Genomic DNA, 22691 nt, shown 5'->3' with positions numbered 1-22691 from the left:
TTGCGCCAGTTTTTTGTCTGACTTTGCACGTTCTTTTCAGTGCAGACAGTTTGCACCTGTATTTAAGAAATGTCTGTGTCACATATGTGTTAAACGTGACCCTTTTGTGGTATGGCTGCACTGTTCTTCATGCAAAGTCTGACAGCACGGCCCATGTTAAAGGTAAAAAAAAGTTGGTGCACTCCATCAGAGTTGTGCAGGGAGTGCCAAATTCATGAAGGCACATAGTGCAGTTTGCACTGTTTTTAGTAAAAGTGCCTTATTGGTGATCACTGTAGCAAACTATTTTATAAAATTCTGAGATGTAAGGGGCCTATACCTTCCATAGGGCTCAGGGCCTAAGGTACCCTTAATCCTCCCCGACCAGATTCAAAATACATTCTTTGATCATTCTTGTTATTCATTGTAATCAAAGGCAATAATTGTTTCAATGCCTTGGCCTACAAGTGGATTAGCACTAATGGCATAAGGGACCACTAGTTCCATGATATTGATAAATTTCTGACAAGAAGTTGATTCTTTGAAAAGTGTCAGATTCTGTGTTATAATCTGTAACAAACTTTGTAACAAAATCCCACATTCATTGGAGCGTAGGAGTTATTTTATTCCATATTTTTGTGGTCAAAAATCTTGGGCCAATTGTGAAAAATGTTTAGATTCCAGACAATCCCATTTATTGTTTTATATGATATGGACCATAGACTTATTACACATACACTTAGTATAAAGAAGAAAAAGAAAATCAATAAATAATAAAAAACAACATACTCTCTTTTAGCATAAGGTCAAATTCCTGCATGACAGCTTGATTCAGGTATTCTCTCTGCCCCAATGATTTAGCTAAAATAAATATACATTACAAAATGTCCATACTACAGAGAGTGCACACACCATGTCATAACAGCAATAAAAGTAACACAAGTGACAGATGGCATTACAGAACAATAGAAATTATAAGATAATTACAGAAACATAACTTGTTTAATCACAGCGACCTGCAAATGATATGATATCTGGAAATGGAATATAAGTGTGACATCTGGTGGCAGTTATAGGGCACTACTGTTTCTTCCATATCAACCCTACTGTAAAAATAAGAGCATTACTAAGTTACTAAGCAGTTCTGTGACCAACTAACTTCAAACATTTGTTTACATGAACACTTGTGATAATGCATTCAGATCCCTTTACATTTTTTAATCTTTGTTTCATTTCAGTCAGTTGGTAAGATAAAAAAATTTCTTTTTTTCTCATTAATGTACACTCTGCTTCCCATCTTGACAGAAAAAAACAAGAAATGTAGATATTATTGCTAATTTAGTAAACAAGAAAAACTGAAATATCACATTGTCATAAGTATTCAGACCTTTTGCTGTGACATTCATATTTAACTCACAAGCTGTCCATTTCCTTCTGATCCTCCTTGAGATGGTTCTATTCCTTCATTGGATTCCAGCTGTGTTAAAACTGATTGGACTTGATCAGGAAAGGCACACATCTGTCTATTTAAGATCGCACAGTGCATGTCAGAGCACATTAGAATCATGAGGTCTAAGGAACTGCCCAATGAGCTCAGAGATATGTGGCAAAGCACAGATCTAGCCATGTTTACAAAAGAATTTCTGCAGCACTCAAAATTTCTAACAGTTGCCTCCATAATCCTTAAATGGATGAAGTTTGTGATGACCACAACACTTTCTTAACCTGACCATCCAGCCAAACTAAGCAATGATGGGAGAAGAGCCTTGGTGAGAGAGGTAAAGAAGAACCCCAAGATCACTGTGGCTGACCCTCCAGCAGCCTCCAAAAGTCAGGGCTTTGTCACAGAGTATGCCGACGCAAGCCTCTCCTCATTGCAAGACATATGAAAGCTGCATACAGTTTGCAAGAAAACACATGAAGGACACCCAGACTATGAGAAATAAAATTCTCTAGTCTGATGAGATGAAGATTGAACTTTTTGGTGTTAAACCTAAGCGGTATGTTAGGAGAAAACCAGACACTGCTCATCACCTGCCAAATACAATCCCAACAGTGACATATGGTGGTGGCAGCATCATGTAATGGGTCAGGGACAGGATGACTGGTTGCAATTTAAGGAAAGATAAATGCAGCGATATTTTAGTACAGAGATATCTTAGATGAAAACCTCTTCCAGAGTGCTCTGGATCTCAGTAGGGGTCAAAGGTTCACCTTCCAACAAGACCCTAAGCACACAGCCGTTACCAGGCTGTGAGCAACTCCTGTGGAATGCCATCTCAACCCAGTTAAAGTTGCTGCTGTTGTGGCCATTGCCGAGTTCCAATAAATGAACTCGAAGTTGAATGCTTTACAAACTCTGCGTCTGAGTGATCCCTGTGTAAGGCTGTTACCACCAAGGGCACCCCATTCACCCCCACCAGGCACTTGCACCTGCCAGAGATCTGCCACGTTGTGGATGAGACTCTTGTTCACTGGTACCCAGCACCGTGACTGCAGACGAGTTCTAGGCCGTGCACAGCCAGCCACTCAGGTACTTAGGACAGCGGCTGTCCCCAAGCCACGAAAAAAGGCTAAGCCCCGATGTTGCCTGTTCACATTAGACAGATAGTAACCTGTGTTTTTTAAGCTAGAAAATCATATGCCTAGTGTATACATTACAGTACATGCCTCAATGACTATTATATTTTCTTTTATTAATTTTATTAAGCAAGTGGTGCTGAGCCATTTCACCCATACAGCAGAATCTCTGATAACATTAAGAGATTCATTTTCCATCATGTTTCCACCATGGGAAGTTATGGAAGGTAAGAAAACAGAAAAATATACTCACAGTTATTACAGGGTTGTTCTTCAACCTAGGCATTGATGGTTTATCATTATAATTGTCTATCAATGTCAGATGACTGATTTCCAAGATCTGGCACAATCACTGATGGACCGTCACATTGGATCTAAACATTGTACATAGAAGCAGACATCTGTATAGATTACTTGAATGGGAGCTAAGCCTATATAGATGCACTGTTCACCCACAGGGCATGACCGCAGAGTGGGGGCATATGGATTCCCTGGGACCTGAATGGTTGGGTTACAGTGCAGCCTAGTGCCAGGAATATGCCTCACCATACGATGACTGACGCCTGCATGCATTAAATTCAGGTTGTGATGTCTGAAATGATGTAATTTTTCTGATCTGCTAAATATTCTACAAAATTATGTGGTTGAATTTATTTGGTGAAGGGTAATGGTTTGTATTATGCTTAAATGAGCTAAATCAACACCTTGTGTGCCTTCGTACTAGTGCCAGGAATATGTCACGAGAGGCTTGGTCAAGGAGGGCCTGTCAGGGCCAGTGGTGAGATGCCAGAACAGGGGAAGGCCTTAGTGTAGTGAAGGTTTCCCCCTGGGCCACTCCCGGTGTATGTGCATACCTCCCAACCGTCCCGCTTTCGGCGGGACTGTCACGATTTTCTAGCTGTGTCCCGCCGCCCCGGGAGGTTAAGTGATCCTCACGCTTTGTTCTGCATTGTCCCGGGCCAAGAGACTTTGTCCCGTCTCCTGGTCCCGGGACACACTGACTGCAGAGACACAGGGGCAGCGCGGAGGCTGTGAAGTCTGAGCTCACAGCACTACCCCTCCTCCTCCCCCCCCCCCCCCCGGGCCGCCCCCCCTCCCCCTGTGTGAGCTGCCGCGGGATGTGTGAGGAGGAAACATCAGGGGGGGAAGTGTCACCTGGAGGTCCTGAGCTCTCAGCACTGAAGAGCACAGCACGGCCCCTCCTCCTCCCCCCCTGTGTGAGCTGCCGCGATGTGTGAGGAGGAATCATCAGGTGAGGGGGGGTCACCTGGAGAGCGGCTGCTGTGTGACCCGGCCATAGACCCTGCACACTCCTCTGCTCCTTCTCCTGAAGCTGTGGAGGTGCAGGGGGCAGCACAGAGAGAAGAGCACCTTGTGTGATGTGCTCCCCCCCTCAGAAGCTGCAGACGTCCAGTAGAAGCATCTCCCCAGCAGAGATGAGGTAGGACACAGCCTGACCCTCACATCATGCACAGGTACAGGTCAGTGTGTGACAGGACACATCTATCAGGACTTGTATGTCAGCATTGTGACGTACAAGCCCTGCAATAATCGCAATGTCACCGCGCTCTAACACCCACGATCGGAGCCGACTCATGACCGACTCGGAGCCAAGCATGACCGCGGCGTGTGAGGGGGTTCCCGCTATGGATCGGATCCCCCGCACCGCTTACCGGGGGATTCGATCCTCTTCTGGGCAGCTCCGAGGACTGGCATGTGCCCTGGAGCTGCCCGATGTCCCTGCCAGTCTGCACGCTCAGACAGTTTACACTGCTCTACAATGAAAAAGTATTGTAGAGCAGTGTATCAGAGCATCGCTGGTTCAAGTTCAAGTATGGAAAAGTAAAAACACTAAACACTACACATTAGAATAAATAAAAATACATAAAAATATAAGCCCCTAAAATGTCACTTTCCTATAAAAACACTTAATAAAGTATAAAACACACAAAAAACCGCCACATATTTGGTATTGCCGCGTCCATAACAAGCTGTATAATAAAACAGAATCATTACTGAACCCGCACGGTAAACGCCAGGAAAAAAAAAACTTTCTGAAAAAAGATCATTTTTAATAAATACCTTAAAAAAATTTTTCCTAAAGAGTGATAAAAAAAAAGTTCTGCACTCTAAAATAAGACACTAAAAAGAACAACTCTTCTCGCAAAAAATATAAAACATGTAAAAAAATTGTTTAAAAGGCCATACTGTCCTAAAAATGGTAACATTGAAAAGAATTATTGTGTCTTAGATTTTTTAAAAAAATGTAAATCTTTTGTAGAAAATAAATTCTTCATTTTGCCATACTTTGAGGCCAATAACTTTTCTATACTTCGGTGTGCGGAGCTGTGGAAAGAGGACCTGTCACCCTGAAAAACAGCACTAGGAGGGCGCGTTCACACGGTGCGTTATGTCCTGCATTTTCATTGCGTTTGAAACGCATTACATCAGCTGAGGAGGCGATTTGCCTAATTACATTACTGTTAACGTTTCCATTTACAGAACGCACTCTAAACGCAATGTCAACGCATGCGTTAACAAGCGTAAACAGTAATTTAATTAGTAATTAAATCGCCTCTCAGCTGTTGTAATGTATTTCAAACGCAATGAAAACGCAGGCAATACGCACCGTGTGAACGCGCCCAGTGATGTTACTAAAGTAAGCTACTCCTAGTGCTAAAACAGACGCAGCGGTGTTATACTGATAGCGTTACCGGAAACCTCCGATAACACTAACAAACACTGCTGCGCTGTACCCTAGAAACGCCAGACCGCTCTCAAAGGGGTCCGACGTATTCATGAGGGGGCGGTCCCTCTTCCCCTGACCACCCCGCTCGTTCCATAGGCCGGCAGTGACTGCCTCATGTCATGCCCAAAATCCCATCCCCTCATGAATACGCCACTTTGAGAGCGGTCCGGCGTTTGTAGTGTACAGCGCAGCAGTGTTAATTAGCGTCATCAGAGGTTGCTGTGTAACACCGCTGCGTTTGGTTTAGCACTGATTACTGATTACTTTAGTAACATCTAGTGCCGAATTTCTGGGTGACAGATCCTCTTTAAGGTGTCATTTATGCGGTATGAGATGACACTTAAATTAATACCATTTTGGGGACATCTTATTGAGCGGGTGCCTGTCTCAATAATTCAGTGCATTCGCCACAGTGTGTGTTATTTGTGTCTTCCAGGACCGTGCATGCTGTGGACTACTTCGGATTCGAAGGATTACGTCGATGACTGGCATTTCTAACAAATAAAATGGTCAACGAGGGTGTGTCTGCGTTCTTTGTTCAATTAAATTTATATTTGTTAAAAACGGTGCGATTTCTTTTTTTGCGACAAACTCATAGTTTGCCGTAGTAGTGGTGCCGGCTAGATGACGGTGCTCATTACTAAGGGCTGGCCTTAGTGTTTGCCTTAATTTTTTTGGCAAATTCACACTAACGCCCTTACCATTACCCCGGTACCCACCGCCACCAGGGGTGCCGGGAAGAGCCGGGTACAAACCAGTACCTGACCGTCTATAGATGGTCAGGTAGTGGGGCGGCTGCAGGCTGTTATTGTTGCGCTGGAATAGCCCCCTAACAGTGGCCTATCCCAGCTCAGTAATGGCAGGCTGCTGCTTTATTGTATCTGGCTGATTTGAAAAATAGGGGGCACCCCATGCCGTTTTTTTCCCCCATTTTTTTGAAAAAATGAGGGAAACAGCCTGGGAGCCCCCTTTTAAGGGGTGTCCCCTATTTTTCAAATCAGCCAGATACAATAAAGCAGCAGCAGCCTGCCATTACTGAGCTGGGATAGGCCACTGTTAGGGGGCTATTCCAGCGCAACAATAACAGCCTGCAGCCGCCCCACTGCATGACCGTCTATAGACGGTCAGGTACTGGTTTGTACCCGGCTCTTCCCGGCACCCCTGGTGGCGGTGGGTACCGGGGTAATGGTATGGGCGTTAGTGTGAATTTGCCCAAAAAATTAAGGCAAACACTAAGGCCAGCCCGTCACCTAGCCGGCACCACTACTACGGCAAACTATGAAGAGTGTCGCAAAAAAAGAAATCACACCGTTTTTAACAAATATAAGTTTAATTGAACAAAGAACGCAGACACACCCTCGTTGACCATTTTATTTGTTAGAAATGCCGGTCATCGACGTAATCCTTCGAATCCGAAGTAGTCCACAGCAGGCACGGTCCTGGAAGACACAAATAACACAAACACACAAAAAAGGGCACGCAGCCATGGGGGGAGGGGCATGCTCGTTGTCTGGGGGGGGCATGCTCTTTGTCTAGGGGGGGGATATGCTCGTTGTCTAGGGGGGGGACATGCTCGTCCTGGGGGGGGCATGCTGGTCTAGTGGGGGGCATGCTCGTTGTCTAGGGGGGGGCATGCTCGTTGTCTGGGGGGACATGCTCGTTGTCTAGGGGGGACACGCTCGTTGTCTAGGGAGTGGAATATGCCCCCCAATTATATGCATAAATATACATTGGTGCCAGTGGGGTTAATCAGCATATATATATATATATATATATATATATATATATATATATATATATATATATATATATATATATTGCTGCTATATATACATTGGTGTCAGTGGATGCGTTGGAGGTATGAGCAGTGGCGTGGCCAGGGGGGTGTGGTTAGGGGGCGTGGCTAAGGTGTGGCTTCTGTGGGGAAAAAAAATCGCCGTGGCCGCAATTTTGTCCCTCTTTCTCCTCAACAAAAGTTGGGAGATATGTATGTGTAGTGATGTGCAGCAGCCAAGTATCACACATGGAGACAGAAATCCTGAACAAAAACATAGTCTCTTTAATGGCACACAGTCCAATGAAGCGAAAAGTAACAGGCCGTAAGCATTCCTCTTTGGAGACTTCCATAAGGCGGTGACGGTTTGATGTGGATTTGTAGTTTTAAAAGCATACCTCAGCCCTGGTCCAGTGTTTAGGGGCTGGCTAGTAGGAGACAATTAGGGCTTAGCTGTGTTGGCAGAAATTTGGATGCAATGTCTGTGTTATTAGCACACAGGGCTGCTAGTCTCTCATGGGAGTGAGAGACCTGGTCCTGTCTTCTGGCAGGACCTGAGGGAAAGACAACGGAGGAAAGACTAGGTGGAAAACCTAGAATTCCAGTCAGAGAGGATATTTATAAACTCTCAGATCTGGGGATTTCCAAAGGCCTCAACCAATCACCGGCCTCAGCTGCAAAAAGAATTATAAACATTGTAACTTTTAATATCAACATTAACCCTCTAGGGAAAGGCATATCATACAGAAGTTGTAGTACGAGATTATGATATTAGGTGGCAGCAAAAAACAGCAAATGAGGGCAATTTCAAGCTACGTGAAGTAGAATGCCTTATGGTAACTGGCCACACTCTATCCACTAACCACTATACTGGAGCTAACCTTTTGTAATGACCCATCCTGCAGGCCATTACATGGACAATGTAAAGGGGATGAAGTGGTTTGTTTCTGGTTTCATGCACTATGCAGATCCAATGACAATGGACAAGTGAGTGTTCTTGCTATTGGACTACCACTGATCTTATCTCGATGACTGTTGTTACATATAGACTAATCAATGTCTAAGTCTTAGGCCTCGTTTACGCGACTGCCACCATAATGAAGCCGTAAGCAAAGAAAAACTGTTGGGGTGGCAAATGATGTCACTAGCTAGTTCAACTCTGGACACTGTGGTACGTTTCTGTGGTAAGTGTTCCCACCAATTCTCAGATTCTGCAAATGAACTGTGATTGATTTAGGAGTGACGTAGAGCTACAGTGATGCCTGAGCTGACTGCTGAAGGCTGGATCCGGCTTGCTCTGGGATTCCGGGTGTCAACTCAGTTTCCCAACTGCATTGGAGTGCTGGATGTGAAAAACATATGTATGAAGAACCTGTCCCTTACCCCATATGAACTCTTTCAATTTTACTTTTCCGTTTTTCGCTCCCCACCTTCAAAAATGTATTTACTTTTTTAATATTTCTTTGTATGGAGCTGAATGAGGGCTAACTTTCTTTGTAACAGATTGAACATTGGTTGTATTTTATATTCCATGCTGGAAAAAAAATTCAAATACGGTGAAACGGACCCACATCTATTCTTTTTACTTGTGGGCTTCATTCTTACAGATTTCATTGTGCACTTCAAATGACACCCTACTATATACTTTCATTACAATCATGAGGACACCAAATTTATATTGGTTTTATTGGGTTTTAATAAATTTAAAAATAAATTGAAATCTTTTTACCAAAAAAAATTCTTAGTTTCTCCCTATTCTGACGCCAAAAACTTTTTCATTCTTTGGTGCACAGACCTTTGTACAGTGAGTTGTAATTTTTTGCGGGATGAGCTGAAATTTTAATTTCTATCATTTTAAGGACTGCATGACCTTGATCACGTTTTATTCAAATATACTGTATATGTGTCGTGAAATGGCAAAAAATTGGAGATTTGGTCATTTAGGTGCTATTCACCGCAGAGAATCAACATTTTTACATTTTGAAAAGATGGGCATTTTGCAATGTGGAGATATCGAACATGTTTACCTTTTTTATTTTTGGATATTGAGACCAACAGGAGCTCTGTAGATCTTAACGACCTGCCCTTTTTTGATTTTTCATTTCCATTTTTCACTCCCCACCTTCAAAAATCTATAACTTTTTGATTTTTACCGCTCTGTGACGGCTTGTTTTCTGTGTAACAAATGGCACTTCATACTGATAGTATTGAATATTCCATGCCATGTACTGGGAAGCGGGAAAAAAATTCTAAATGCAGTGAAAATGGTGAAAAAAACGCATTTGCGTCATTTTCTTGTGGGCTTGGATTTTACGCCTTTTACTGTGCACCAAAAATAACATGTTTATTTATTCGATACAATCACGGGGATACCAAATTTGTATAGGTTTTATAATGTTTTCATACATTTACAAAAATTAAAACCTCCTATACAAAATTTTTTTTTTTGATTTTGCCATCTTCTGGCGCTAATAACTTTTTCATACTTCAGTGTACAGAGCTGTGGGTGGTGTCATTTTGTGCAACTTCGATTTTTAGGACTGTACGATCACTTTTTATAGAATTTTTATATTTTTCAAAATGGGCGCTATTTTCCGTTACGCTGTTAAACGCAGTGGAAATCCGTTAGTATATTTTGATCGATTCGGCATTTTCGGGCGCAGCAATACCTAATGTGTTTATGTTTTTAACTGTTTATTTATATTAATATCAGTTCTAGGGAAAGGGGGGTGATTTGATATATATTTTTTTTAATTATAATTTTTTTTTTTACTTTTTTTCTATTTTTTACTTTTACTATTTTTCAGACTCCCTACAGTACTTTTACACTAGGTTGTCCGCTCAATCCTATCATATACTGCCATACTACAGTATGTCAGTATATGGGGATTTACCTCCTCATTCATTACAATGTTCATTTAGCACACTGTAATGAAAGGTTTAAAACGACGGATTGCCGCTTTCCAACGACATCACAGGGATTGACAATCCTCGGTGGCGCCCATGCACCGCCATCTTTCTGAAGCCGCTGGCAGCTTTGCGGGCAGCGATCAAGGGGAAAACACCCACAATCGGTGCTAGCAATGTGCAGCAAAGAATTACCGGCTATGGAGAGGGCTCAACCCTTGACCCCTTTCTATGCACCCGCACCCGATGCACGCCGTACTATAACGGTGCATGTCGGTAAGGGGTTAAAGTGGTATTCCCACGAAGACAAGTTTCCTAAATATACTCAGGATAACAAAATAACACATTCTCTAATTCAATGTTATTAACAAAAATACAGCATTTCACAGATACATTTCCAACCTGTCTCTATCAGTCCTGGCGTGCACACAATTTCAGTTGCCCCTTGTTTCCGACCCTGTATCTTTTGACTTTAGGGTTGGCAGCCATCTTGTCTGAAACTGTGTAGCTGAGCTGTTCTCTTTTCTCTGCTCCCTGCAGCGACCTCTCCTCCCTGCATTCCAGGACTCAGTTCACACACATAGACTGGCTTTATGACGGCAAACAACAGCAGCAGAGAGAGGAGAGCTACAATCTACGGGCAGATAAGTTCTTTATTAGGGGGAAAGGGGAGGGAGGCAAATCAGATCTGGTAGTGTGAGAGAAAAGATGTAGCAGAGCTGCTAGTGTCATTGTGTGTAATATGCATCTCATGGATCTCATCATCTCATCTCTATCTGTCTCATCTCTCTTTCTATGCTTCAGATACTAGTGAATGCTCAGAAGGTAAATGAAGTGTATATAAACCTTGTACTCTGATAATCTAACCACATTGTCAGCACACAGAACTAAATGGATCATGAAGTGTCTGCCTGGAGAGTCCCCGTCGACACCCTGAGATTTTACAATAGCCATCACTGAGTGATAGGAGCTATAGCAGCAATAAAACTGAGTAAAATTGTAAAGTATGGGGTAAAAAATGATCTTTATTGTGCAAACATCACTAGGGGATTGATATTTGAGAATTTTCTTTTGTGGGCACACCTTTTTAAGACTTCCAAAATGGGTGATCGCCTTTGCTCCCCCTACAATGTTTGTTATTGTTGCTGACAAAGGTTTTGGACTTTCATTGAGCTTATTGTAGATGATTAGAGGAACATTTTCAACTACTGTCTCACCCATGCAAGACAGAACATTTATTGTGCCTTCAGGATTCTTTGTGGCAAGTGGTGGGTGCTCCATAGCGTTCTTCAGCTAACGGCGGACAAAGTGTAGCTGGTAATGCAAGCCTGCTTTATCATGCGTAATTATGCTTTGATCCACCAAGGTACTTTAGACAGTGATCTGGAGGAACATCATCCAACAGCTACTCCTGGACATCACTCTATAAGGAGCAGGACTCCTACTTCATTTCCCCTGAGAGTGCGGTTACTTGTCAGATGGATGCTATCAACAGATGCTTGATTGGTTCTGGACACCTTAGTTAAGCTTTTTTATTTTTTTTTTATTTTTGCTTTTGTTATTTTGGCTAGCTCATGGGGTTGCGAGCTTACAATTTTCAGACACATTTTTTTTTTGTCTTAAATTAAAAAAATGTAACTAAGACCTAATCAAAGATTGTAATCCCAGTGAAGTTTGGAGAATCAAGATTGGCTTCCAGTTGCAATGGAAAAAAAAATGTACATTTATTTCATGTGTTTGTGTTATAGTTAACCCTTGACCTTAATAAAAGTAGGTTTAGGGTTCATCCTAACCCTAAGGTAGGGTTAAAGTTGGGTGGTAGTAAACCCAAATCTTAGAGCGGTTGTCCAGGTTTTTATTTGTTTCAATATATGGCTGGGAAGGTTTAAAAATAATAAAGATCAAATACTTACCTCTCTCCCTGCTCCTGTTTACTTCAGAAGTGATCATCCATAGCAGCCAGTGATATTCCGGGTGTCTTACGAGTGACGTAACTATTTGGTGGAGGCTATATTTAATCCATCCCCAATAGCCTTTAATGGCCTCTGCTGAACACATACTGCTGTGCTGTATCATCCAGTGTTTTCTGCTTGGTGCAATGTATACTGAGAAAACGCAGGCAGAAAGGATGCCTCTGGCTTCTGGTATAACTCCATTCACATGTTCGGAATATATACGTGGAGCTATCCTGGCGTACACACACTGAACGTGCCAAAAAAACATTCAGTTTTACTGTATTACCGTAACCTTATTGAAATATGATCATACATATGTATAGCGCTCTGCCTTCATCTATCCTCATAGTACAATACAATTCAGAACCCTGTTTCTTATGTTTTCTACCTGTGTTGCTGCCATCTAGTGTTGAAATAAGGGAAGTGGCAATGAAAGTGCCTTTACTCATGATAATTGAAGGCTATGGACAACTATGTGAATGCAAAAAATAAAAAAACATGTTTCTTACAAAGTTCCTGTTTCCTAGCTTTCCTTCGTATGCATTTGGGCATCTGGTTTGTAAATGATTATACGTTTACTCCTTTGCGCACCATGACATACTATTATGTCCTAGTGCTGCGGGGGTTGTATGGAGAAAGCTCACTGGCTGAGTTCTCCGTACACAGCGGGTTTCAGCTGTATAATACAGATGACACAAGCCTGTCACATTGCCACCGCAGGCTACAGTATCATAGAGACTCGTAGGCATGCCATGTATAATGATCTTCCATAGCCTGCAAATGACAGGCTATTAGAGATCATCAGTAAAATTGTTATATACTGCTAAACAGTAGTAATACAGTAATACCGTAGAATCAAGCTTACAACATAGATAATATAGTAGAACCACGCTTACTACAATGATATAGAACAGAACCAAGATTACTACATATACAGTATATGGTACCAGAACAAAGCTTTCTACAAAGATACAGGACCAGAACCAAGTTTGCTTCATAGAGAGAGGATTAGAACGGAAGAAGAGTCAGACAGATAGACATCTGATGCTGGATGATAAATCTGACATAGTACAAGACTATGTCCATGTAGGTCACTCTTGTAGGAGAAGATAACAGAGAGCCACAGCACAGGGGTGATGCTGGAGAATTGTGAGCTCATGGGTAATACTTACAGTAAATCTGATGACATTTTTGATTGGAGCAGTCTCTTTCATTTTCTTTTTCTAACTGGCACATCATGTCATCTTCTTGCAGCCATGATTTGTCTCTGCAGATTTAGCATCACTTTAATGTTAAAGGGGTATTCTCCTGAACTGTGTCCCTGAATACGGCCACCTCTGCTGCAGGGATTGCACAAGGAAACAAAAAGTTTTTGTATATGAAATATCCGGGAGTTACTGCATGTTCCACAGCCGTCCTGTAATAATGAACACTGGATCCAGGAGGTCAGGCTGGGCTCTATAGCGAATGTCTGGCCACCGCTGCAAGAGTGTAAGGTGGTCGTATCCGAGGAAGCTATCTCGTTTCTAATGGACAACATGGCTACATTTATGAGAAATTATCTTTACATTTTTCTTAATAACATCCAATTGAAGAAACCTTTACATATGGCAAATGAATTAAATTAAATGTGAATGTCCAGATGGGAATACCCCTTTAACTTCCTCACTTCATCATATCCTCCACCTTCTTATCACAAGTGGAAAACTGTTCTCTTGCTCCTGTAGAGATCACTATAACAGTAGCCAATATAGTAGCCAATAGTAGCCAATATAGTCACAGTGCCCCCATAGTAGCCAACAGTCATAATGCCCACACAGAAGATAACAGTCATAGTGCCCCACTGTAGCTATTACAGTAACAATGTCCCACGGTAACCCATGGATACAGTGCTTACAGTAGTTTTTAGACACAGAGCCCACAGTAGCCCATAGTGAAAGTGCCCTCACAGTAGCCTATATTCATAGTGCCCAACGGTAGCCCATAGTCAGAGTTACTACACAATAGCTCATAGTCAAAATGCCCCAGTAGCCCATAGTCAAAGCACAAGCTCTGGAATAATTGGCTCCTAAAGGATTCCTTTATCTATCTTATCCACCTTATTACAACCCTTGAAGGGCTTGTCTGGAGGCTGAAAACATGGCTGCTTTCTTCCAAAAACAGCACCATATGTGATCATGGTTTGTTCTGGTATTGGAACTTATCTGCATAGAGATGAATTGCCAGGTGTGACCCTTTTCAATAACCCATTTATGACTGCTATATCTCTGTATCTATATACTGTATCTGAATATCCTAATTGCACATTCCATGTGGGTGTATAGATGTCAAATTCAAATGGCTATATCTTCTGAACCGTTGCACCTAGAAGCACAGTTCTAGTGGCATTTTAAATAGGTGAATCTTTCTTTTGAGAAAGACCTACGCCATGCATCTCTATGGAGAGGAGAGGGATCACCCCACCTCCTCTTCATCGCGGCGGATGTATGCTGGCCCGGTCCTAGCCGTGTGGGCATACATTTACAGGCTGCATGTATTGTTGGGAAACTTGTACTAAATGTTCCTGCGCTGGCAGTCGGGTATATTCATGAGGGGGCTGGCACTTCTCTGTATACTCTGGCCGACACTCCCCCAACACTTGTCCACCACGCCCCTCTGTTTCACTTCTCGCCCGCTCTCAGAGGGGACCTGTAAGAGAAGCCAGCAGCATCGCATATACTGCGCAATCGCTGCCGGCTCTCCATGATGCGCTGTCATTAAGCACGCCACGCCCACAGCCGCTGTCAGTTCATGAATATACCCGACTGCCAGCGTAGGAGATACGTGGATCCGACCTCTTATTTGGTAAGAGGTCAGATCTTTTAGGAACATTTAGTACAACTTTCCCAACATACATTAAAATAAATTTAGCATATATAGAAAGGGGCTGGGGAGAGGATTATGGGGGGCATGAATCATACCAGCTTTTTTGGCCTGTTTCATGAGGCATCTGTCAAACAATTAAGTCTGACAATCTGTCCCTTTTTAAGGCAACCACTTTTTATTAAAAAAAAAAATGCCATTTAAAAATTAATTTGCAAAATTGATTGCGCACAAAATATGTCAACTTTTATATGTAAGTTTTCTGGTGCCCCCTTTAATCAATTGGACAGGTTCGATCATTCCACGTTATCATACAGAAAAAACGACCTTTACAACCCTAAAAAAATAGCATTTTATTGTGAGTATGTGAAAAGTGAAACTGCATTTTTTAGTTGACAAGATGATAAGATAATTTACTGCTTATAGATGTTCTGGAGCAGCTTCAAGGTCCTCCCCACAGGCATTCCCCTGTAGTGAGGCTGCTATGGAGGAGATTCTATATGTAGCTCCATTCTAGCTATGTCAGTACTGAATGGTATAGGACGGAGGAACAGCTTCATACCAGACACAATCCGTGTATGACGAGTGTTGTACATTGTCTTCTTTTCAATAAAGCTATTTTGAAAAAAAAAAATTCAATCAACTTTATTGTCAGTCGGTAGGAAGACAGAGTACAGCCTGGGAACAGCTGAGGTGACAGTAAGGTGAGTGCTGTGTATATATATGGTGATGTGAGTGCAGGGCGGAAAGCGGGTTTAACCCCTGCGATCCTGTTATAATCTGCATGCAGATAGGTGTTGCGCCCCTTTCAGTGTGTGCTCCATGTATAGTACAGTGTCAGCATTAGGGACAATCATTGTAATTTATCTTATGACAGTATGTAGGTTTTCTCTGCCCAAGACACGCTATGGCCGCATTCACACTTACAGTCTGTATTTTGGTTTGCACATTCTGTCGCAAAACTGACCAAAATAAACAAGTGTGAATAAGGGCCAAAGCTGTAATGTCTGCCTGTGAGTACTGATACTCAGGAGCCATGAGTATCAGTACCTCACCTTGTCATATGTTACTCAGGAGCCATTCTCACCTTGTCATATGTTACTCAGGAGCCATGAGTATCAGTACCTCACCTTGTCATATGTTATTCAGGAGCCAATCTCACCTTGTCATATGTTACTCAGGAGCCATTCTCACCTTGTCATATGTTACTCAGGAGCCATTCTCACCTTGTCATATGTTACTCAGGAGCCATTCTCACCTTGTCATATGTTACTCAGGAGCCATGAGTATCAGTACCTCACCTTGTCATATGTTATTCAGGAGCCAATCTCACCTTGTCATATGTTACTCAGGAGCCAATCTCACCTTGTCATATGTTACTCACACCTTATTGGAGGGTAGAAAGCTTCACCTCATCTTGCACTCATTTAACCCTTTCCAGAAGCTGTGTGCCTGCGCTCATTTGCAGGAGGACGGCTGTAATAGCTTCCACTATCTACCTCAAATCCAAGATGATTTTTCAGGTGCAGTTTATTGAGCCAAGAAGTGCATGTAGCAAAAAGGAGCAAAATACACCTTAGTAGTCCCCCATTGTATTGTATTGTATTGTTATTTCTAAGATTACAGCAAAGCCTATTGGAGCATAAAATGCAAGTAAAGGGGAATTATATGTGGGGAGGGGGCACCCAAAATAGGGAAACTGCTAGGGATCTACAGAAAGATGGAATAAAAAAACCAATCACATATACCCTCCCCCAGCGCTCCCATTCACCAGCAGCACTGCCAGTTGCTGCCTGTTCTCTGTTAAATCCCGGACATCCGGTTTATCGAATTGGCTAAATTTGTATTGTTGTTCACCCTCTTCTACCTCTTTGGCCCTGTTGCTGGGCATAGTTATAACCACTATCTATATTTGGCACGCCTTCATTTTTGGGGCACGGAAAGGAGGAGGGGGGCCGTTTTGGTAGTCTGTGTGGTCCCATTTTCAACTGGGACACCTTGTTCCCCTGGTATTTTGTTAACTTTTTAAACTCCCATTTTGGGAGCTGTATATGTGTATGATTTGGAATATTAATAAAATATATACATAATTTTTCAACAAAAACTTCTTGGTATTGTTAAATTCCGGACATTCCCTATTATATAAGTGGGGGCTACTTAGGTAGAAATAATACTAAACTAGGGGGCTGGGCAATGGTCATGGCCTCTTTTGACTCTCTTTCCATTGTTATTTTAATTTCTATAGGATGCAGATAGAGTTAAATGCAATAGTGAAGCAGAGAACTTTCGGGACACACATAGCTGAGACATATATTCTGTAGGGGTAATGGAAAGATATGTAGCTGATGTTTAATATACAACAACAGGACACAATATGGGGGGTAAGAGACACAATAAAAACGGCCTAAAAACGCCATGTGTGTCACCAACCTTAGGGTACAAGATTCCTCTTTTGTCCCTCTTACCCTGAGTTCGGAGGTATGTCACTGTTATTTTAATTTATACACAAGTTTAGCATTTTTGTGAAAGACTGAATTTGTATATGAAAACGAAAACACCTTCCACTTCATGTAATAGCTCAGAAAATAAAGAATTTGCATAGAATTGGATTTTTCCCTCTTTGCATCATTTATTTTAACCTTTTGTGTGTTAAACATATTACTTTTTAGATTTTTGTACTTAAAGGCCTTTTTTAAACAGAATATCCTGCAGTGTGTTATGCTGCTGGATTATACAGGCAGTCCCCGGGTTACATACAAGATAGGGTGTGTAGGTTTGTTTTTAAGTTGAGTTTGTATGTAAGTCGGAACTGTATATTTTATCATTGTAACCCCAGCCAGAACTTTTTTGGTCTCTGTGACAATTGGATTTTAAAAATGTTGGGTTGTCATAAGAATCAATATAAACACTAAAGCTTCATTACAGACACCTGTGATAACTGTTACAGCTGATCATTGTAGCCTAGGACTAAAGTACAGTATATTACCAACATCCAGAGGTCCGTTTGTAACTAGGGGTCGTATGTAAGTCGAGTGTTCTTAAGTAGGGGACCACCTGTATAGTAATAATGTGATAGAGGACATCTTACTAGAAGTAAAGGCATCCTGCCCCTCAGAATAAACACTGTTTAGATTATATGTAAGATGTAAGATATATAAGATTATATTTAAAGTAATTTACACCCAAACAAAATTATCTATTTGAAGACAAATAATAGAGGATGCAACATGTGATGTATAGGTGAGTTGACAGTGCCATCAGTTTTTTGTGAGCCAGAAGCCGGGAAACGCATATGCGATCGGCTCGAGCCCCGCCCCCTGTGCACTAGTGTCGCGTTATGAATGCAATGCTAACGGAACGTGTGAACACGCCCTAAGGGTGATGCCACCCATTGCGTTTTTGGACCGTTTTACAGCATGCGTTTTCAGTTTGTTTAAAAACGCAGGTTCAAAGCATCCAAACGCAGTTTTACGTGGACGGAGAGTGGGACGGGGAATGGTTTGAATGCCCAGCGCACCACTAAACTGATAGAGACTATAGAAGAAAACTCTGCAACATCAGGCCTGGTCTAAATAGATCCAACCTGGCAGAGCCAGAGCCTCTAATACAGTGATGGCGAACCTTTTAGAGACCAAGTGCCCAAACTACAACCAAAATCCACTTATTTGCCGGGAAGTGCCAACATGGCATTTTAAGCAGAACTTATTGTCCTTGTTCTGTCACAGCTTTCAATCATATCAGCCCCCTGAGGCCACCAATATAGTTGAAAGAAGGAGGGCAAATTCAGACATCATTGTGGCTTCTCCTTAGGTTTCTGTACAGGAAAATGGAGGATCCAGCAGGATGACTTCCAAAGATAATGCACTTCTGTGAACACCTTCTCACTTTTTCCGCAGTTGAATATGAAGTGTTTCTTTAAAAAACTCTGAAAGCAGCATCTCTCAAGGTACCTGGGACTGCAGGAAGATTTGGTCCTGTTTGGTGAACGCTGTCTCGGGGTGATTGCCTGAGTGCCCACAGAAAGGGCTCAGAGTGCCACCTCTGGCACCCGTGCCATTGGTTTGCCACCACTGCTCTAATAGATAGGGAGCTGGAATGCCAGTTGAGGAGGCGTTCCAACACCAGTTTTAATAAATTCTCTTTGTGGTTTTGGTACATATTAAGTGATGCAGAAAACTGATGATAAAACTAGGTATTAATTGGCTCTAACAAAGCCTCCCAGCTAAAGTCAGCTTTATTTTGGCAATATCAGTATCATTTATTTGTGTCTCATGTTGCAAAGATTGGATGGTTAGAGTGAGGAGACCCTTCATGCTCATCAGATTTTTGGCTGTTCATAACAAAGATGGTCTTTATGCTGTTCTTCATGCTTCTTGAATATTTTAGTTGTATAACTTTTTAGGACTTAATTGAAAGGGATTAGGATAATCTGAATATGGATAAGTAAATGGATTAGGATTATCTGCAAGCTAAATGTTGGTCTACTGCCAATGGAAAATGGAAAAATAAATCTCATGTTACTTACCTCACTTTTTTGTTGCAGTCAGATATGTTGGGAGAAGATGTGAATAACTCATTTTTATCCGAGTGGATTCCCTGCCATTTGTTTCTGTTTCCTGTAAAGCTCATTTAAGTAAATTTCCTCATTTACAAAAACAGCATAGCTGAGGCAATATAACTTTGCTGGAAATAGTCTCCACAATGAGTTGTTCAGGGTAAGAAAAAGACTTGCTGCCCTCCAAAAAACAGCATTTCCCCTGTCTGAGTTTTATCTGATAAAACAGTTCAGGTTTCTGGAAATGAATGGGGAACAGCTGCAATACCACACATAATCTGTAGACAAGGGTGGGGCTGTTTTTGGACTATGACATCCATTTTTGGCTATTTCTGAACAACACCATTATAATACTTCCCATTGTATCATAATACTGTGGGAACTTCCTTGAAGAACTTCAGCACTGGAAGAGTAGTTATTTATTCAAACCCAGCTTTATTAGCAAATATAAGCAGACGAGGAACAGAACATAACAACTACTCTGAAAAGAAATAGTCTTTTCCACATGCAACCACTTGTGTTATTACTCCATCACATTAAACGTTATTGTGACAAGTTTGGACACAAATATAAAACAATCACAAACAGCAGCATATTAAATAATAAAAGTTGGTTTATATCGGCAGAATTTTCAAGCTAAAAGGAAAATAGGAAAATAATAATAACTTTACAATTCTCACAAATGTCTGGAAACACAATAATATGTGTACTATAAAGAGGTGTTCCATATAATATATAGAATATGAAAGTGCTTGTCTGGGGGCCAGTGACAGAATATAACAAGACTTCTTGTTACTGGCCCTTTTACATATCGTTTTGATAATGGAATTCCAATGGTGCGTTCCCAATGGTGTATTCAGTTTTTTTGCTGCAATTTTTGAAGTTCCAAGGAGATGATGAGGAGGAGAAGCATCTTTTCATTATATGTTATGATCCATACCTATTTGGCTTTAAAAACTGCATCAGAAAGGCCGAAATATGGGAACGTACCCTCAAACTCGTTCACAATATATTTACATCCATTCCTTACATCATGAAGTTATCCAAGTCAAGTAGATAACTGTGCAGTCACAGCCTGGGGCTGATAATAGCAGAAAAAGAAGATGTATGTTCAGTGCATTCAGCTTCCTGCCTGCAGGCTGTAGTCTGGAGAGGCGATTAACCCACTAGACGCCAGGTATGCAGCAATACTCCTTCTCTATCCTTGAACACCTAAGATGTTGACCCCATAAATGTAATAGACCACAGCTGATACTAACCACTAGAGATGTTAATACTGATCTCTTCAATACCCTAAATCACTACAGATACTGACATTAACCTCATTAGCTCTAGACCAAGGCTGGTGACATTGAACATTTCAATCCCTGAGACCATCTGCTGAATATTTCCCCCATGAACTACGGTATACGTTTTTGCATGTAACATGTAAATGGCCATTAGAGAAACACTTTATAATAAATAAGATAGATGATGGATCGCTATTTGTAAAATGTACACTTTTTAGCATGTGTAAATCATTCTATGTTATGGTTTCTTTGCATTAACTAGTATGAAATACAGAAAACTGGTGAAAACATTTTGAAATAGGCGTCTTCTTCAGATTTCATAGATGTTAACACTGGATGCCTTCTGTGGTCTGCAGCGATTCAGACAAAAAAGTAAGAGAGCCAAAGAAGCAATGTAAAAGGTACAAGCCACAACAGCTTGTCTTATGTCTCCTGTAAGAGAAAAGGAAATGACATCAGTCTACCTCAGACATTCTGACATGACCTCCACCCAGTTTAAAGGGTTATCCCTATGGAGACAAGATTATTATTTTGTATTGAGGATAACAAAATAACACATTCTCTAATTCATTGTTATTAACAAAAATACAGCATTTCACTGATATAATTCCAACCGCTCTCTATCATTCCTGGTTACACTTTTGGTTGCCCTGGGATCTGACCGTGTATCTTCTTATTTTTATGTTTGGGCAGGACAGACCCTTTTCATGAATAGCTTCTCCTGTCTAGAACATGCTATTAACATTATATACGGCTATGAGTTGTATATATGTATTACTGAAATTTTCATACTCCTCCTAGGCAAAAAATACTCCTCAAAAATAGTAAGAGGAGTAATATTACCCTTCTGGAAAAATGTTAGTGCAAACTCTAGTCCACATTGTTAGAGTTGTAAATCCTATCATATAATGGTTTTATAAAGCAGTCCATGTAATGTGGCTTTAAGATCTGTCCCAGCTGCGGGTCCAGCGATACAAACTGGGAGCATCATATGTATCTATATCTAGTTCTGGGTATAAGACCAGCAGTCAGGGTTGATATGTGTTATATTGTCTATATAATATGGATTTGTTATTATTATTATTGCTGTAGAATGAATGGGATTATGTAACCTCTGCTTTTCACAGACTATTGTATAGGGTCACCTTTCTTTTGGCAGCTGAGCATTGGCATTAAGTGTTCTGGACGGCACTGCTCCCTATCTGTCTATCTTTTCCACATGTTTACTTTGTTTGCAGTATTACGCACTTTACAATCTAGTCCTTCACACAGGCTTCTCTTATAACCTTCTATTGACTGGTACATTCTTTACACAAGGGCATCAGTTCCTAGTGCCCACACTTTATCCCAGTGGTCTCCCTTCCCCTTAATGGTAGATGAAGTCTTTGGCCCCCTGCACAGGGGGTTGGTTGAGCCGGTTGGGCTCTTCTGGTGGTGGTGGTTCTGGTTTTCCCCACCTGGGACAAACTCATGACTGCAGTTTAGGTTGGAACTTTATTGCTTCTCTGTAGTAATAACCAGGTGCTATCTGTACTACAATCGAGTCTACTGTAACCCTTAGGAATAGTTGGTTATCTTGCGTTCATGTGATATTTTTTTTAGCCATCTCATATTTTCAGGTAATAATAATATTCCTCTCACCCCATGTCTTGGCATTCATTAACCCAGAGCAGATTCAGTACTACATGCTGCTGCAGAACATCTCGCCCCAGAGTTACCACTGCTGCTCCATATATGTATTAATATTCATTGATACAGTATTTCTGGGGAGAAGAGCCCCCACAATGCTGAAATAACACATGTTGGATGCCACATTAATAAGGAGAAATATTAAAATATAATATCTGCATAACCTGTGCTATCCAGAGCTTCGTATGGATGTATTTCCACCCACCAAATTTCCCAAACTACGAAATATTGTGTTTTCTGGCCATTTTTTGATTACTTTGGCTATGACTACTTAGCATGTTACTATACAACACAGTATGATTTTACATGGCCGCAGTCCTCACCTTTCCACTTCTTGGTCACATACAGTCTT

General features: G+C 41.4%; 2 protein-coding genes across 3 annotated transcripts in view; one reads left to right on the top strand and one right to left on the bottom strand.

The window, feature by feature from the left end:
• Nucleotides 1–19641, bottom strand: part of LOC140104266 (LIM homeobox transcription factor 1-alpha-like) — a 100364-nt gene extending 80723 nt beyond the window's left edge. Inside the window, exon 1 of one of the 2 annotated variants that reach the window (XM_072127734.1) lies at nt 19332–19641. In XM_072127734.1, coding sequence (XP_071983835.1) covers nt 19332–19435 — 104 coding nt within the window. In that variant the 5' untranslated portion in view covers nt 19436–19641. The remainder of the gene's footprint in view (nt 1–19331) is intronic. The other variant, XM_072127735.1, reaches the window with a different exon arrangement.
• Nucleotides 15440–22691, top strand: part of AGL (amylo-alpha-1,6-glucosidase and 4-alpha-glucanotransferase) — a 55263-nt gene continuing 48011 nt past the window's right edge. The window contains exon 1 of the mRNA XM_072127731.1: nt 15440–15510. The gene's annotated coding sequence lies outside the window, so the exon portion shown is untranslated. The remainder of the gene's footprint in view (nt 15511–22691) is intronic.

Source organism: Engystomops pustulosus, chromosome 10, assembly GCF_040894005.1.
Source record: "Engystomops pustulosus chromosome 10, aEngPut4.maternal, whole genome shotgun sequence".
Taxonomy (NCBI): Eukaryota; Metazoa; Chordata; class Amphibia; order Anura; family Leptodactylidae; genus Engystomops; species Engystomops pustulosus.
Note: the sequence above shows the minus strand (reverse complement) of the source record. Positions and strands in the feature narration are given on the sequence as shown.